At 39.9% G+C, this 18982-nt stretch overlaps 2 protein-coding genes across 3 annotated transcripts in view; both read right to left on the bottom strand.

Annotated features, from left to right (window-relative positions):
* The window catches only part of GSTO2 (glutathione S-transferase omega 2), a 29170-nt gene extending 24255 nt beyond the window's left edge, over positions 1-4915 (bottom strand). Inside the window, exon 1 of the mRNA XM_050804926.1 lies at positions 4827-4915. The gene's annotated coding sequence lies outside the window, so the exon portion shown is untranslated. The remainder of the gene's footprint in view (positions 1-4826) is intronic.
* A 1729-nt stretch (positions 4916-6644) lies between these two features.
* Positions 6645-18982, bottom strand: part of GSTO1 (glutathione S-transferase omega 1) — a 584823-nt gene continuing 572485 nt past the window's right edge. For both annotated transcript variants that reach the window (XM_050804925.1, XM_050804924.1), the window contains 5 exons: positions 18838-18946; positions 14266-14488; positions 11021-11119; positions 7920-8026; positions 6645-6848 (listed from right to left, as the gene is read on the bottom strand). In XM_050804925.1, coding sequence (XP_050660882.1) covers positions 6695-6848; positions 7920-8026; positions 11021-11119; positions 14266-14488; positions 18838-18946 — 692 coding nt within the window. In that variant the 3' untranslated portion in view covers positions 6645-6694. The remainder of the gene's footprint in view (positions 6849-7919; positions 8027-11020; positions 11120-14265; positions 14489-18837; positions 18947-18982) is intronic.

The raw sequence follows: 18982 nt of genomic DNA, 5'->3' as shown, positions 1-18982 counted from the left end.
AAAAAATAATAAGGCCAAACATTCTCATGATACAGCAACTAGGAAATAAAAAGTTATTGGTGTTGAAATCTCACATACGCTGGAGAGTCAGTGCCCACTAGACACCTAGACACCTTTGGTGTCTAGACAGCTCACATTTTGCACCCTAGACACCTCAGTTGCCTCATCCCAGTCCTGTCCCTACTTGTGAGGTTTTACCCAAGCTCCGAAAAACCAGCAATGAATAAAATTAAGATACCTGGAGGCAAAGAACAATTTGTGAGCTCCCTCACTTCCCCGGCATAAATTTTTGAGAACACTCTTACTAGATGCTAAGGATACATTGCATCAGCCCAGCCATAGGGGCCACTTGCACAGCTTTTCTGTTTATGTGAGATAATGGAGGTGGCTTTGGCTCTGATGCTGATAAGCTGAGATCTTGAATTTCAGCAGGTAAAAAAATAATTCCTTAAATTTTCCAGAATTGGGCTGCTGTGGGAATTGCATGTAAATTCATTTGGTGGCAAATGACCTTCAGGTCATGAAGGAAAGAAAAATATTTTCTGTGTCTCACTCATACTGACTAAATTATTTCCAAAGATTACCTTGATTCCTACAATTGCTCTGTCAGGCAACTCATATTATTCCTACTTTTCAAAACAGAAAACAGCTTCAGAGAAATGAAATTATTTGCCCAAAGTAACCAGCTAGTAGGGTTGAAGAACTTAAAAAGTCCAAAGCTTGACTCGTTGTCTTGACCTTTAAAACTGGTAACAGTGCTGGGAAGAAAGGATTTTAAGTCCAGGAAAAGATACAGCATATAATGGCTACTCAACAAATAATAGTTGAATCTAAATATCTTTTATTAAAATGACGGAGCCTAATTATGTAGCTTATAAACGGGTACTGTTAGGCCTTTGGAGTTCCAGTCTATCCAGAACTTCTTGGTTAATAACAGTGTTAACATTTTTTGCTAGTGAATAAGAATCTTTGCAAATCTTCAGAATAGTGACTCAACTACATTTTTTGCTGTCATTCAATGATTTCATGTGACATAAGCTTAGATAATAATATGGAAAGTATTAACATTTTACAAGAATTAGGGAATGGCAAAAATGTTTGAATAAATATTCTCTGAAAATAAAAAGCATATATGTCAGCAAGAAATCTGGTGTTGGAGAAGACATATTGGTTCCTGGCTTGCTAAGCTGACTTTTCATTTAGGAAGACAGAGAAAGTAATAGAGTAACTTCTATTACTTTGGAGCTAATTCTGATCAAGAAGGACAAACTGGATGGTAAAATAGAAGCAAGAAACATAACCATGTCATGTTAGAGCTCCTGATAGATAAGATGACTTCTGGGCATACATATGTATCCCTCATGTAAACAAAGCAGATTTCAAGACAGTTGAGAAAAATATATCCATAGCCTAAAAAAGGCCATAAGAGGAATGCAAAATCTCAAAATCAAAATAAATTTTACTAATAACTATTTGGTGCTTCATGTGTATTGACCCAGTTAATTCTTAAAATAGTCCCATAACTGGGCCAGGTGCAGTGGCTCACGCCTGTAATCCCAGCACTTTGGGAGGCCAAGGCGGGCAGATCACGAGGTCAGGCGATTGAGACCATTCTGTTTAATACGGTGAAACCCCGTCTCTACTGAAAATACAAAAATTAGCCAGGTGCGATGGCGGGCACCTGTAGTCCCAGCTACTAGGGAGGCTGAGGCAGGAGAATGGCGCGAATCTGGGAGGCGGAGCTTGCAGTGAGCTGAGACTGCACTACTGCACTCCAGCCTGGGCGACAGAGCAAGACTCCGTCTTAAAAAAAAAAAAAAAAATTGTCCCATTACTGTTCTATTTTGATTCACTTTAAAAGATGAGTAAACTGAGATTAGCACAGTTAAACACTTCTCAACTAGTAAGTGGAAGAGGGAGGACTACGAACCCTGGAAGTTTGACTCCAGCGGCAACAATCTCAACCAGTATCTTAGTCTTTATCAGATGCAATGAACTGAATGGTTGGCAAATGTTTTTACAAATATTAAATATTTTAGGCTTTTCAGGCCATCTGATCTCAACTATTCAGTTCTACACTTGTAGTGTAAAAACAGCCATCGAAGATAAACAACCAAATGGGTGTGGCTGTATTTATGGACACACTGCATTTGAACTTCATATATATATTTTAATAGCCTTTATTTTAAAAGTTTTAGATTCACAGCAAAATTGAGCAGAAAATACAGAGATTTCCCATATATGCTGTGCCCCCGCACATTCAGTCTCTCCCACTATCAATATTCCAATCAGAGAGGTATATTTATTATAATCAATGAGCCCACATTGACATATTACCACCCAACATCCATAATTAATATATTAGGGCTCACTCTCAGTGGATTTCATATAATTTTCACATATCACATTGTGACTGGTTTTTTTATTCAACCCTTTAAAAATGTAAAAAATCATTCTTAGATATTGAGCTATACAAAAACCAACAATTGGTTGGATTTAACCCAATGGCCTTAGTTTGCCCATCCATGGTCTCTGAACAATGGCCAAACTGGGAATTCCATTTGTAAATTAAAAGGTTCCTGGATCCACCTTTCTACTTTGCCAGATGAGGATGATTTTCCAAGTTTTGTTTCTTCATTCCCACCTTTTAAAAGAAACTAACTCTGAGAGTTGGGAAATGTTTATGAAAAGTATATCTGTATGTGGGAAATCAAGTTCTGAAATGCCAAGTTAATTTGGTAGAGTCAGAAGACAGGGATGGAAGCTGTTCTCCTCTAAAGGGAAGCAATCTAGTGTCAAGGTTCTCAGAATAGGCCCTGGAGCCCAATGGGCTGACTTTTTGAGACCCAGCTTTGGCACTTAAGCAAGCTATCTAACCTTTTTGACTTTCACTTTCCTCATCTGCAAAATGAGAACGCCAATAATACCTACTTTTTGAGTTGTTGTATCGAATCAAATAGTCCAGGGCATCATCAGTATAGTAAGAGCTCAGTATACATCAAAGTTAATGACAAATGCTAGTGAGTAAGAACATATTTTTTATAACAGAGTGCATTCCAATTTTGTATCCATAAAGATGAAGCACATCGTGATTCGGCTTTGCCGAGCATATTAGAATTCAAGTTCAACTCACAATACTTATTTCACCAGTTACCAGTTTAATGCCAATTGAATGGGTTGAATGCTGCAGACTCCATTTCAGTAATGTGGTTTTTAATCTTACCTCTGAACACTATACTTTCCCTAGAAAGATTTTAACCTCAAGCTTATCCCTACTTTCTTTTGAATACCCAGCAGGTACTTAAATTTGAAATCCTCTTTGCAAACTTTCCTTCTATGTTATTTCGTGTTTACATCTTTATTATACTGACCCACTCAATCATGAAACAAATTGTAACTAGACCATATTAAACCTACTTCAAATCCATTTTCAGCTACCTGAAATATAATCGGATCTGTTTTGAAAATGTTTGGATCTTTGGTCATGGGTGATTAATGACTTAAGCCTTCTAAGAAAATAATGCCACCAAAGAAATAACTTATACTCTATTTACATGCATTTGTTTTGAGAAGAGGAACTGTGGTTTGCATTTGGCAACTTTTCAAAATTTTTTGTCATGCCATCTCTTGATAGTAGCAGAAACTGGAGTACATTCCTCTTAGTATGTTAGAAGCCTAATTTACATGAAAGATTATATTACTGGGTGTTCCCTCATTGTCCAATAAGTTCAAAAAGTAAGATCAGTTAGGTAAAAGGTTCTGTTCTCAAATGTGCCTATATCCGGGAAATTTTTCATATTCCCTATAGGGAAATCAGAGTCAAATGAGGCTATCTTTTTAAGTACTTGATTCTGCTTCCCTATCCCTATCTCTCTACAACTTGGGGAATCAAAGAAAAAAAAAAAAACTTTAAAAATAAATATTTGGTATAATAACATCTGAATAAGTAAAGGCAAATTGTCAAGATCCTGAAATCAGTAAAAGTCAAATAATTTGTAAAATCAAAACCATTTAGTTTAGAAAAGGAACATTAACTCCTGTTAAATCCCAGGAATAATGGTGTGGTCAAAAAGGTAGATACTATCCTCTCTTGAGAACTGTTGGATAAAAACAGACAGGAAAAATAGCACACATAAATTCATCTCAAGAATGGTCTTACTGTAAGAGTTCAGGCTAGGTTCGAATCTCTTCAACATTTATTAACTGGGTGACCTTGGGCAAATGACAACAACTTTCTGGTGTTCTTATATGTAATTTGTAGCTAATAGTACCAGTACATTATGTGGTTTGTAGAGGTTTCATTCAGAAACTGGATGAGAAACATTGAATGCTTAGCATGTGTCTGATACCTAGTATACCTAGTAGGTATTCAACATTCGCTATTATTATTTTTATGATTATTTCAGTGTAGCAGGGAAGGCTTTTCATAGTTTTCACAAAGACAGCACATTCCCAGAAACCAAATTCCCCTACCTGCCAGTGCCGTAAACACGTGGCATAAATTCGTGGTGTCCCACCCAAGGCTAAGAACTGGTTATCTGGGGTGGTCTCTGCCTGTTTCCAGCCAAATCAGAAAAATAAGAACACCTTAATTAAAGGTATGCAGTTTGAAGACCTGTTCTTTATTCTTAGGCTGCACTTTTTTGGATGTGAAATTCTTTGATGCAACAGTGGTCAAGCTTAAATAGGATTTCTCGTAAAGTGTTAGGCAAAAGTTAAAATTGGCAAGCCTACTGTGGGCCCTGAAATTCGTGAAAACCCCAACAAACAGAATTGACCTCAAACCCCTCTTTCCTTCAAATACAACACAGGCCGAACGGACCCACCCGGTGGCTGTGAGAGACGTCCCGCGAGGGACCTCCGGGAACGCACGAGACCGGACCAGGATTGGCGGCGGCAGCAGCAAGGAGGCGGGGCCTAGACGGGGCCTGCCCCTCGCACGTGATCCTACCCGCCAACTAGCTCCGGCGCCCGGAGCGTCAGCCAATCCTCAAAGCTTTGGAAGCGCCTGCCCGGCAGTGCGGCTGAGCCAATGGGCGGCCGCCTTACAGGCTCTTGGTGATCGGGATTCGCGGGTGCTGCCGGCTCTGGTGGCTGACGAAAGAGGAACCGGTAGTGATTGGCTGTGGGACCCGGCACCCGGCTCCGCACCGGCGAGGAAATCCGCCGGAAACCACTAGGGCTAAGCTTGCTGGGGTAGGCGCGCAGCCGCAGAGGTGGTCCGCTGCTGGCAGCCGGGGCGCTGGTGGCCGCTGAAGGTGGGCGGCAGGAGGCCTTTGTGAAGTCAGGCGGCTCCAGGTCGTCCTCCGGGTGCGGTCCCTACACCGCCTGCGTCACCTGGCGCGAGGGGCTCATTTCAGATATAGACTTCGCGGCCCACCCCAGCCTGCTGAATCGGAAATGCTGCGTTGAGCCATAGGTGATTATTATGCACCCTTAAATTTAAGAATTAGTCATTCGGCTGTTTCTCTCAATGGCGAACTTGAAAATAAGTTCAGGAAAGCAGACAATTGGGGCGGACCGACAGCCCTGATTCCGATGGTAAGAGCAGTGCGCTGGCTGTGATCTTTCTGCCACCACCTTAAGGCCTCACTTAAACTCGGGACCTTCGTTGCATCATCTGTAGAATGAAATGATGCTCTTCGACCTACCTTCTCGTGGTGGTGATGTGATGATAAAAATTGAATAGTGAGAAACCCAGTGGGCTATGAAAATGTGTGGAAGATGGCATTACTATTTCTCAGTGGGGTTCTTATTACTTATCAACCCTATAGGCGGAATTGACTGATGCAGCCTACACAGTATTTAATTACATAAGTGGTACACCACGTATGTGCCCAGCATGGGATTTGATAGGAAGGATTTGAAGGGGTTAGAGACTGGGAGACCAGCTAGGAATCTGCCCAGCCACCCACCTTTGGGGTAATGTGCGTCTGGTCTTCAGTGCCAACAATAGAGAGAATGTGAAATTAACTTGATGATGGAAATGAAAGAAGGAATTGAAAGCTTCTCAAGTAAGAAACCAGAAGACAAGTAACGAGAGAGCATCTCTTGAAATCACACAACAGGGTAACCGAGTGGAAATTTCCTGTGAGCAGTTATAAAGTTAGATCGTGGAGTGGCGCCACCCGTGGCTCATGCCTGTAATCCCAATACTTGGAGGCTGAGGCGCACGGATCACCTGAGGTCGGGAGTTTGAGACCATCCTGACCAACATGGAGAAACCCCGTCTCTACTAAAAATATAAAAAATTAGCCAGGTGTGGTGGTGCATGCCTGTAATCCCAGCTACTTGGGAGGCTGAGGCAGGAGAATCGCTTAAACTAAGGAGGCGGAGGTTGCGGTGAGCCGAGATCAGGCCATTGCACTCCAGCCTGGTCAACAAGAGTGAAACTCGGTCTCAAAAAAAAAAAAAAAAAAAAAGTTTGAAGTCCAGATTTTGCTAAAGATGATAATTGGGCTTTTCAGCATGGACTATGGTAGAACCCTCAGAGTCATTTTAGCATGTTGAGACAGGAAATGCATTTTCATTTCTGTAGCGGGGCCTTAAGGAGACCCCACCATTAGGCTGTCGATGTCACATCAGAGAAGATGATCCCATGCAACCTGAACCCTTGGTAAAATAAAAGCATGCTATTATTCATATTAGTGAAGGAAAACATCAGACATAGCTTTATTGCTGACTCCTGCCCCCTTCAGAGCCCATAGTCACAGGCCTCAGGGCTGTTCTGTAAGTAAAGCTCTAGGAAACCTTGCCAGTCCTTCCCACTAATGAGCAGGGCTGAGACTGTGGGATCTTCTTTCATGGCTGCCATCCACAGTTTAAGTTTTGGAGTGTGGTCTACACACCTGTGGGAAGAGGAAAAAATGAAAGGTGTGAGCTAGGTCAACTAGGATGACATCACAGAGTCTCCCAAATGTCATTATTACTCTACAGTTTCATTTTTTCCCCTTAAATATTTCATTAAAAATATTTTAAAATGCATGTAATAGAATATTCAATTTGAAAGACATTATAGAGGTTCCTTTTTTACCCAAGAGGAATGAGACTAGAGTGAAGCGACTTGTCAATGTGAGAACTTGCCCAAAGAGAGAAACTGACAATTTATTAAAATGAGAACAGGCAATACAATCAGGAATGTTCTATGTTAATTAGTCTACACCCAGATTATGACCAAAAGTAACCCTGAATAGCTCTAATGTCCAAGAAGCGGGAGTAAGGCAAGGTGGCTGCCAAACTCAAAACAGAATTTGGAAAATAATGTGGAAATCCTACTGGTAAATGGGAGGTAACACTGATCATACAATCTGGCAACAACATCCTTATAAAAATTTACAACCTTATGGATTTTTTTTTTTTTTTTTTTTTTTTTTTTTTTTTGGATACAGAGTGTTGCTCTTGCCCAGGCTGGAGTTCAGTGACATGACCTCGGCTCACTGCAACCGCCTCCCGAGTTCAAGTGATTCTCCTGCCTCAGCCTCTCGAGTAGCTGAGATTACAGGTGTGCACCACAATGCCCAGCTAATTTTTGTATTTTTAGTAGAGATGGGGTTTCACCGCATTGGCCAGGCTGGTCTCCAACTCCTGACCTCAGATGATCCACCCAGCTCGGCCTCCCAAAGTGCTGGGCTTACAGGCATAAGCCACCGTACCCTTCCCCTTATGGATTTGTAATCAGGAAGGAAGGAGTAAATTTTAAAGCACTTTACTACATGTCACAGAAATCCCTGCCTCCTCCCAGTGATGGAGAGTAGTTAGTGTAGGTATATGACATGCCCTGGATAGTCCAAGACTCCCGACTGCTTGTTCTCATTCAGACCAGTTGTATTACATATTTTAACTTCTGTTAAAAAGAAAGGTCAATATATACTATGCCAACTGTCATCCTAGATTATGCACAAAATATTCAAATATCTTACTCATATAACTTCATTGCTTCCAGCCGTTCAAACCAGGGCCAGATGAGATAATCAATCATAGAGATAGAATTGCCACCAAAGAACGTCGTCTTCTTATTAGTCAGAACCTGAACATTAAACAGCATAAAAGTATTTATTATTTGTGCATGTAGTAAGACTCACTAGAAACGCTGAAGGGAAATTAAGTAGAGCAGGTGAGAGAAGCAGTTTTTACTCCAATGTATCCAAGTTGGGTTTTTGTCTGTTTGATCAAAAAACTTAATTAAGCTTTAGAATCTGTTGGTCTGAGATGAAGCAAAACAATCGCAACATAAACTGGAAAACTGAAAAATAAAACAAGTCACAGAGTACAACATATCTGTAATACAAAGGACTGGTATTCAGAATATAGAAAGGATTCCTGGGAATCAGTAAGAAAAATGGCAAATAACCCATTAGAAAAATGAGCAAGACTTGATCTTCACAAAAGATGATGTCCAAATGACCAATTATCATTTGGAAAGGTGTTCAACTGCATTAGTCATTAGGGAAATGCAAATTAAAACCAAAATACAATAACACTATACATCCATGAGAATGCCTAAAATGAACAAAATGAAGTTGGCAAGGGTATGGAACCACTGTCATAGAGGTGTAAATTGGTACAACCATGTTTTAAGAGTATGCATACTCTTATCACCGAGCAATTCTACTTGGAAATGTAACACATGTTCACCAAAAGATATGTATATGAATGTTCACTGCAGCACTATTTGTAATAGCCCAAATGTGAAAATGCTTATTATCAAGAGTAGAATGGGTAAACTATAATATACTATACTTTGGAACACTGTATAAAGAATAGGAAAGAACTACACACAGCATAGATGAACCCACAAATCTAATATTGAATGAAAGCAGGCAGACCCAAAAAGATGAACATTATATGAGTTCATTTGCATAAACTACAAAAAAGCCCAAACTAATATTTTGTTAGTTGATATGAGTGCTGGTTCCATGACTATGTTCACTTTGTGAAAATGTGTATGTTCTTATGCTTTGGGTACTTCCCTGTGTCAAAAATTAAAAATACTAACTTTTCAATATAAAATGCACAGTCTGCAGCTTATGATGGTTCAGTTTAAATTCTTTTCAACTTTACAATGGTGCAAAAGCAAGCATTCAGTAGAAACTGTACTTTGAATTTTGCTCTTTTCCTGGGCTATCGATTTGCAGTATGATACTCTTGATGCTGGGCAGCCACACCATCAGGAGAGTAAACAACCAATGCTCTAATGTGTGCTGTGTTGCCAGCATCTTTTGAATATGGGTATTCAATAAATTATATGAAATATTCAACACTTTATAAATAGGTTTTATGTTTGATGATTTTGCCTAATTGCAGGCTAATGGAAGTTTTCTGAGCACATTTAAAGCAGGCTAGGCTGAGCTATGACGCTCTGTAGGTTGGGTTTATTAAATGCATTTTCCACTTACGATATTTTCAACTTATGATGGGTTTATTGGATGTAACCCCATTGTAAGTGCAAAAGCATTTGTACTTAAAATATACTGGAAATAGATTGTATTAGCTACTAAACAGATGACAATCATTTGAAAACCAAACACAAATTGTATGTTTCTGAAATTTTAAGAAGGTGAATTGGTTACAGGGTTTGCCAAAGGGAGTGATTGAGAATATTATCTGGCTATTTAAACCAACACCAAACTAATTTGTCCTTTATAAATAACCTCCATAGTTTTTTTCAATGCATAGTATGCATTTTAGATTGCATATATCTACCGATTGTGTTCCGTCTACTACTGAACTAATTATCTGAAGAATATGGACTGCATCTTACTTTCCAGCTCCCACACTGTTCAGCAGAAAAAAAATAAAGTACCAACATTGATTCCAGAAGAAATGTAAAACCGAAAAACCAATTACCATTAAAGAAATCAAACTAGTAATGAAAAATCTACCCCTGTTAAAGACACCAGGCTCAAATGTTTTAAAGAAACACTAGTCCCTACCAAATGGTTTCAGAGATTAGAAAAACAGCTTAGTTACCCAACTCATTTTATGAGGTCAGAATATCCTTGATACCAAAAGCCAATAATGATACTATAAGAATAGAAAATTATAGGCCAATCTCATTTATGAACACACATACAAAACTCATTTATTAGCTAATTCTACAGTACATATAAAAATCCATAGAGAACAAGTAGGTTTTATCTTAGGAATGCTAGGATGGTTAAACATTAAAAAAAAAAAAAAAAAAAAAATCTGTCAGTAGCACCATATTCACCAGATTAACAGGAAAAAATTCTATGAACATTTCAATAGATGTAAAAGATGCAGAAAAAGCATTCAATAAAATTCAACATTTATGACTTTTTAAAAAATTAGCAAACTAGTAATAGAAGAGAACTTTATAATGAAAAAAAAGGTTTCTGAAAAACCTACAGCAAACGTCATATTACTGATAATATGTTAAATGCATTCCCATAAAAGACGGGAACTGTATCTTCTGTCAGCAAAAACTTCAGGCTTAGCATGAATGAAATATCTCAAGGCCAAGAGACAGACTCCAAGGCCCAAATGTCAGCTTTCCCCAAAAGAAGGTAAAATATATCTGGGCTTCCCTCAAGTGTCTGTACTGTTCATTGCAAACTTTTTCTGGTGGGAAATATTTAGTATGTAATACTAAGTGGACACAGGACACAGAAAAAAAAGCAGAACACAGAATGATATCTATGCTCTGATTAGAGCTACATTAATTTTTAAAAAATATATGGACAAAGATTGCAAACAAGCATGGAAAACTGGATACATAAAAGCTTGTGGAAATGTGGGTACAATTTTCTTTTTCCTTGTTACTTTAATGTTAACACAGCAAGCCCATGACAAAGTATTTTTAGGTGTTTTGATTTATATCTTAAGCAGAACAGCTTTCTGCTTTATAACAGCAGTCTGCTGTAAACAAAAATGTTTAGGGGAATTTTCCTAATTGCCAGAAAGTGACTTGGGAAGTGGGAATATGAAGAAAAGAATAGGAGGAAAAGGAGGGTAGATATAGTTATCGTTTACTCTGATGGTAGCTAGGAGAAATGATTACCTCCTCTAGCTTGGTAAATTCTTTACGAAATTCTTCTTTTAGGCCAGCATAGTCTTCTTTATTTTGGCTTCTAATAAAGCTTCCTACCAAGGATGGCACCTAGAAAGAGAATAATTTCTTAGTTTATCAGTTTATGGCTAACTATATCAGCCCCCTCACATAAAAACATGACAGAACCCTCATAGTCCTGGTGTCAAGGTGTTCTAGAAACATCAAGGGTGCACCAAGTTCCTGTGCTCACAGAGGCAACGGACTGGTCTTAGGAACAGTTTTGTGGCCTAAAATGCTGGGTTGGTCAGGATTTTATCAATTATAAATAACAGAACCTACTTTGGCATGTTTAAGAAACAACTTTCTTCCTTTTTTTTTTGAAACGGAGTCATGCTCTGTCACCCAGGCTGGAATGCAGTGGCACGATCTCAGCTCACTGCAACCTCCACCACCCAGGCTCAGCAATTCTCCTGTCTCTGCCTCCTTAGTAGCTGAGATTATGGGCATGTGCCACTACGCCCGGCTAATTTTTGTATTTTTAGTACAGCAGATGGTGATTCGCCATACTGGCCAGGCTGGTCTCGAACTCCTGACCTCAGGTGATCCATCTGCCTCAGTCTCCCAAAGTGCTGGGATTACAGGCTTGAGCCACCACACCCGGCCAACACAACTTTCTTTAAAGGAGACTAGGCGGCTTATAGAATTATTGGGAGGCTGAACAAACAGGCTTGGAATTAAGACAGAACATCCCAAATTCATGCTGAGAACTGGCCTCATGGGAAGCGCCCACTGATGCTAGTGCAAGCTGAGCATTAGATGCTTCAGTTTGTGCGGCTGCCAGAAAGTAGAGTCTGAGATAACCGCTAACGCCACTGGCACTGATGCCATTTCTACTCGAGAATTTTATTTTGTAACCCACACTGCTGAAACCCAGAAGCTCTGCTGCCACTCTCACCAGCAGAACCAGTGGAGAGCTGAATATCTTAAACAGATATCCCACCAAGTCTGTTTCCTCACCTTGCTCGTTTCTGAATTGAGCTCTGTTGTGTGTGTCTGACAGGAAAAGCCTAGGTCACAAAACTGGGCCCCAACTGCAAAGAGCTAGGGTAGAGAATTTTTCTGATTTCTTTGTTGGGGAGGACGCCAGGAGACTGTCCAAAAGGGACTGACTACCTAAAGACTTGACGGGTGTAGCATCAGATGCTTTAATGCTCGTGATGGTGTTTGTGTGTTTTAGTACTTTGGTCTTTGGTGTCATTTCATTGCAAGATGCAGAAGTCCACTCATCCTAGTTGAAGTAAACAGGCACTTGTAAAAATATAGAATCCCATGAAATCCCATCCACATCAGTTCAGCCTGCCCTGGGACTGAAGGCTTTCAGGCAGCCCTTTCATCTACATTTCCATCTGGGTCTACCTGGTCTTTCATCTGTTTTTCCTTACATTTCTGCTCCATATTACTTTATGTACTTCAGTCCCTTTGCAATGCTTCTAATTTTTGCTTTTCTAAAAAATTATTTCTTAAGTGGCTTTGGTTTTCCTAGCCTCTAATGTTATATTTGAGCCCCAACGCTTAGTTGTCTTTACTGTCCTAACCTTTACTGTCTTAGTCTCTGTGTCTCATTTCCAAGTTCCCAGGAGAGAAGGTGACTGGCCCAGGTGTTGGGGCGGGGTACGCTTCTGTTCTGATGGGCTGTGGCCAGGAGAGCAGGGTCATATGTACATAAGGCCACCTCTCCCTTAAAAGCAAGTGGGGAAGTAAAGATGGGCATCTTCAGCATTCCTTCTAAAGCTCATTTTCTTTCTAGATAGTACAATGAATCTCTTGTGACTACTTTTTAAAGTAGTAGCTTTATGCATGAAAGTAAAACTTCATGCCTAAAAGCTTTACTTTTAAAGCTCATTTTCTCTGACGTGTCCTACAAGTCCTTTCACAATCCAGTTCCTGTTTACCTCTCCAAAGTTACCCATTTTATCTCTTCTCCTGATACTTTATATTCCAGCCATACTAAAAAAAGTTTTCTAGAACTGGCACCAGACCAAAGAGATTTTTCTTAAAGAACCACTTAGGCTTATGTTTTTTGGTTGATATTGATGACTTCATATCTTGAAGCTGCATGCCTTTAACTTGTTACTACTTTGTAAAACTCTCCAACATCTTTCTTGAAAATGTCATGTTCCCTTTCATTATCTCTCACAGCAGCCACCTCTACTATTCTTTCACCCTCATCTTACTAAGCAGGTGACTCACTCTTCCTTTCCCGTTGGCTTCCCTTTGCAATGTCTCCTAAAACGGAATGTTTTCCCTATAACTTTCTCGTAGGGCATTTCTTTAACCATCTTTTTCTCTAAAGATAATCCTTTATACACTGACCATACTACCAAGGTGACAATATTAGGCATATAACCAGACATGCTATTCTTGGTGTCTAAACACACATCTGTTAGTTATTTCTTTGTTAATATTAATTGTTTGTGCTAATCCACAATGTTGATGCTAAGTAAGGTACAAACAGTTCTCCAGGAATGCCATTTATTCAGTCATCTGAGTAGCTGCTCGCTGCTTGATGCTATGGCTATAAGGACAAGAACTAAGTAGTTACTGTGTCAGACTCTGCTCCAGGCGTTTTATATTAACTGATTTTTATCTTATGAGGTGGGAACAATTACTATATCCATTTTACCAATGATGAACGGAGAGGCAAAGTAATAAGTAACTTGCTCAGAGTCACAAGGAAATAGCAGAGCCAGTCACAAAACTAGGCAGCGAACTAACAGTGATCCAAACACAGCCCTCACCCTCAAGGAGCTCACAACCCCAGTGCAGTACACAGGCAAGAAGACAGGCAAAAGTTCACACAGATGGGAACTCAGAAGCTAGAGCACTGACCAGCCTGACAAGCTCCTGAAAGGCAGCAGTGTCTGAACAGACATGTGAAAAATGATGTGGAGATAACCAGGCACGGTGAGAAGTGGGAAGAATCTGACAGCAAGAATTGAGAGAGAAAGGGCCGAATTTGGGAATTCTGAGAAAAGTTTAGTATGGCTGGCATATATAAAGTGTCAGAAGAGTGAAAAGGGATAATTTTGAAGGTAAACAGGAACTGGATCGTGAAAGGACTTGCAGGACACTCAGAGCTGACAAGTATATTCCTGTTTTGTTTTTCCCAAATCACTGAACTATAAATGGCAGCACAGATTTCGCTTTAAAAAACAGGTTTTTCAAATAGGAGCTGAAATTTCTTATGCACAAACCTTAGAAAACAACTCTAAGATCATCTTCTGGCAAGCTTTCTCATAGGGGTCATCCGGCAACAGCTTCTTCCCTGGGTATGCTTCATCCAGGTACTCACAGGTGATGGGAGACTCATAGATCAGCTGACCCTGACTGTTTTCCAGAACTGGCACCAGACCAAAGGGATTTTTCTTAAAGAACCACTCAGGCTTATTTTTCAGGTTGATATTGATGACTTCATGCCTGAAAGACACATAGGAGACTATGAAAAGAGGGAAACCACTTTTGTGCTTTTGGATAAATCCTCTTTGCCATCCACTTAGCTGATCAAACCCCAAATTTAGGAGTCTGCCTAGATTCCTTCCATTCTAGTTTTTGATTTTATGAATTTGACTACTTTCGATACACCTTTTAAGTACAATCATGCAGTATTTGTCTTTCTGTGTCTGGCTTATTTTACTTAGCATAATGTCTGCAAGGTCCATCCATGTTGTCACGTATTGCAGAATTTCCTTCCTTTTTAGGTGGAATAGCATTACAACATTTTCTTTATCCATTCATCTGCTGATGGACATTGACATTATGCTGTTATGAACAGTGCTGCAGTCTACATGAGAGTGCTAATATCTCTTTGAGAACTTGATTTCATTTAATTTGGATATATACCCAGTAGCGAGACTGCTGAATCATATGGTAGTTCTATTTTTAATTTTTTGAAGAACATCTATACTGTTTTCCATAGCAGCTGTACCATTTTACATTCCCGCCAACAGTGCGAACGGTGTGCAAGGGTTCTGATTTCTACACATCCTTGCTAATACTTTTTGTCTTTTTTAATTATAGTCATCTTGACAAGTGTGAGGTTATTATGTGATTTTGATTTGCATTTTCCTGATGATTAGTGATAAGCACTTTTTCATATATGTGTTGCCCATTTTTATGTCCTCTTTGAAGAAATGTCTATTTTTTTAATTTTTAATTTTTTTTTACACTCTGTCTCCCAGGCTGGAGTGCAGTGGCTTGATCACAGCTCACTGCAGCCTCAACCTCCTGGGCTAAAGTGGTCCTCCTACCTCCCGAGTAGTTGGGACCACAGGCGTGCACCACCACACCCAGCTAATTTTTTTGTAGAGACAGGATCCTGCCGTGTTGCCAAGACTGGTCTTGAACTCCTGGGCTCAAGTGATCTGCCTGCCTTGGGGTTATAGGCGTGAGCTACCATGCCCAGCCTGAGAAATGTCTGTTTAAGATCTTAGCCCATGTTAAAATCAGGTTTTTTTGTTGTTGAGTTGTAGAGATTCCTTATGTATTTTGGAGATTAACCCCTTACCAGATATGTGGTTTGCAAGTACTTTCTCCTATTCCATAGGTTGCCTTTTTGCTCTGTTAATCGTTTCCTTTGCTGTGTGGAAGCTTTTTTGTTTGATGTACCCCCATGTGTTTATTTTTGGTCTTGTTGCCCAGTCTTTGGTGTCATGTCCAGGAAATCATTGCCAAGGCCAGTGTCATGAAGCTTTTCCCCTATGTTTCTTCTACACATTGGCCTTTTTTATATTGCTTGAATTTGCCAAATGTGTTTCCACCTTAGAGTCTTTGCACCTGATGGTCCTCTGCCTCCTCTGCCTGCCTTTTCCTAGGTCTTCCCAGGTCAAATACATATCCCCAGGCCCTCCCTGACCACAGCTCTGAAGTTGCTGAGCAGCTTCTATTACATGATTATCATGTTTTACTTTCTTCATTGAATTGATAATGTGTATCTGAAATTACTTTGCTCACTTATTTACAAGTTTATTAAGTTATCTTCCTAGAATGTAAGCTCCACGAAAGGTGGGATCTTGTGTATCTGTTCATAGTAGTAAATAAACATGTAAGTGAGCAAAATGCTAAATAGATATAAATACTCTGAAGAAAATAAAAAGTTTCAGATAAGGACTTAGTAAATATTTTTGTTTTGAAATATTTCATATGAATGAATGAATGTATCAGTGGAAATGCTTTAAAACTGTCAAAAAGATACTCCATTTATGGCTAAGAGGTATCTTAGTTATAAATCATATGAGGCAACTAATTGAATTGTGTCCACTACCCACTATATGAGAACCAACATAAAATTCAATTTATTTTGCTAATTTGAGTAAAAAGTTTCTTGGTTTTTACAAAGATATTAAAGAATCCTTAAAATCCACCCACAAGACCAGGTGTGATAGCTCGATCTGTAATCCCAGAACTTTGGGAGGCTGAAGTGGGCGGATTGCTTAAACCCAGGAGTTCAAGACCAGCCTGGGCAACATGGTGAAACCCTATCTTTACAAAAAATATAAAAACTAGCCAAGTGTGGTGGCACTCACCTGTAATCCCAGCTACTCAGGATGCTGAGGTGAGAAGATTGCTTGAGCCCTGAAGGCAGAGGTTGCAGTGAGCCATGATTGCACCACTGCATTCTAGCCTGGGTGACAGGGTGAGACGCTATCTCGAAAAAAAAAAAAAAAAAGAAAACCAACAATCCACTCACAAAAAAAGCTTTCAGATTAAATCTCCATGCACTGATTTTTAAAAAACATGTTGTCTGAGTAAATCGTACAAAGTAAACCAAAAAGGAAGAAAACAGGTGAAGTCCAGGCTATAGTCAGATTGTATTTAGGTCTATCTTGTATGTTGCCTGAGACAGTAGAGGAACTAAGAGAAAAGAGCCAAGTCCATATGATCGTCAAGGCTGAATAAATATTCAATAGAACAAATTACTAAAAAAAAAAAATAGACACCAATACCTTTTGTTTTCTATTTTTCCATCCACAGCTGTAGCTAGAACAGCGTTTCATTTAAGGATTTAAATACATAATCCCCCATGGAAACAAAGGAACATCCAATTTGAACATGAGCACAGGTGTGTGTATAATTTAAAAGGTTCATGTGCTGACAGAATACTGGACACTTAGGTACCAGCCATTGCAAAAAAAAAAAAAAAAAATTACTTGGCTGCTTGCCAAAGAATTATCAACATTTTTGAACTATGAAACAAACAAAAACTTTTGTTACTATGAAAACAAAAGGCAGATCCTGGGCTTTTGTTCTTAAAAAAAAAAAGTATCTCAGAACACACATGCATTTTGGTAACCTGGCATCGTGAGCCAACAAGTCTATACACCTGCCACAGCAAGTTGGAAGATGCATCTTTTAGAGAAAACCATGCTTTGTTAAGTCATATCATGTGGTTAGAATCTAGTACTTTCCCAGTAAAAGCCTCCTAGAGGCTCCAGCTTAAAACTGGTCTATTAATGTAGTAGACCTTTGTTGTTTGCACTGCCTGGAAGCTGTTAACCACCCTCTTCCTCCCTTCTACCCACACTATTATGGGAAGATACTTCCAATGTTCCTTTGGAAAACTGCCCCAGTAAATAAGGTAGGGTTGTTTCAGACTAAAGGTCCAGGGTGAAGCACATAACCCAGGACTTTGTGCCTCTGAATCCAGCTGTGTCATGCTCCTGGACTTTTCAATTAAATGAGTACCAAAAAAGGTCTTTTTCAATTTCGATTAAATTAGATTTCTCTTAGTACAATAAAAGAGTTCTATTACAGCAAATATGACAGTGTTTTTGATAAACATTACTAAATAGTAAGTATTCTGTGTTCAGAATCATAATCTCATCCAAATGAGAGGCATTTCTTAGTGAAGTAATGACAAATCCCCTTCAAATGTATTTTTTAAATGCATTTTACCTTTCTTTTAGGGAAAATAATTGCCTACTAAAGATTCTCCCCTTAGAAAACTAAAATTAGTTAACAGACACTAAACACACAGAAAATTTCTTAAGAATGGGGGTTTTGTTTTAAACTTCCACAGAGCCTTCCACACCACAGGTATCTAATAAATGTCTAATCAACAGACATTCAAAGGTCATGGGAAAGGAAGTGGTTCCAATGGATACTTGGTGTCAGAGAAAAGTGAAGTGACTGTTGCATATGTCCTGTGGATAGCCCGTAAGTCAAAAACTACGCTAGTTTCAAAACAGGCTCTGCAGAAGGATGAGCTAGACAGACACTTCCCTCTGTTTGACTCAACCAACAGCCCAATCCACAGGAATATGTGCAGTAAACTCAGCACTACTCTAGGAGGGTCAGGGTCTAAACTCTGCTGTACTGGGGTAAATTACTATTCCAGGAGGGAACAATACATTCAGAGTAACAACTAACAGTTGAGCTGGAATAAGAATGGGGAATCACAGTAGGGCGAAAGCAAAAGGACTCTGGACCAGGAATTTGCGACCTACCAAAGCTGAAAGAGCTGCTGCCGGTTATTACCCGGGCAAATCACTAACATCACTGGAGCCTCGGCTTTTCTAATCCATTAAATGGTTGGTTAATCTAAATGAGGTGTCCCAGACCTGGAGTCTTGTCCTAGACCGTTGGAATCTGTGGCCTATTTTTCCTAGGGGAAGGGTCTATACCTTGCTGTCTCCCAAAGGGCGGAGAATAATGTGCAGTAAAGGACGCTGGCGGGAGGCGGGTAGAAAGGGGCTGAGACCCCACCCCACGCCGCCGCCTGCAGCAAGCTCCCGGACAGCTCGGGGAGCGTGCCCCGCCTGGGTGCCCACCTGATTCCCTTGGCCTTCAGGACCAGAAGCGTCCTCTCAGCAAACGGGCAGAACCTCATGCTGTAGACGCGGATCGAGCCCTCCGGGACCGGCCCCGGGGGCGCGCTTCCTGCCGGGGAGAAGCGAAGGCGATTACGGCCCAGAG

Source organism: Macaca thibetana, chromosome 9 (assembly GCF_024542745.1).
Source record: "Macaca thibetana thibetana isolate TM-01 chromosome 9, ASM2454274v1, whole genome shotgun sequence".
NCBI classification, from domain to species: Eukaryota; Metazoa; Chordata; class Mammalia; order Primates; family Cercopithecidae; genus Macaca; species Macaca thibetana.
The sequence above is the reverse complement of the archived record's forward strand: the minus strand, read 5'-3'. Positions and strand labels throughout refer to the sequence as shown.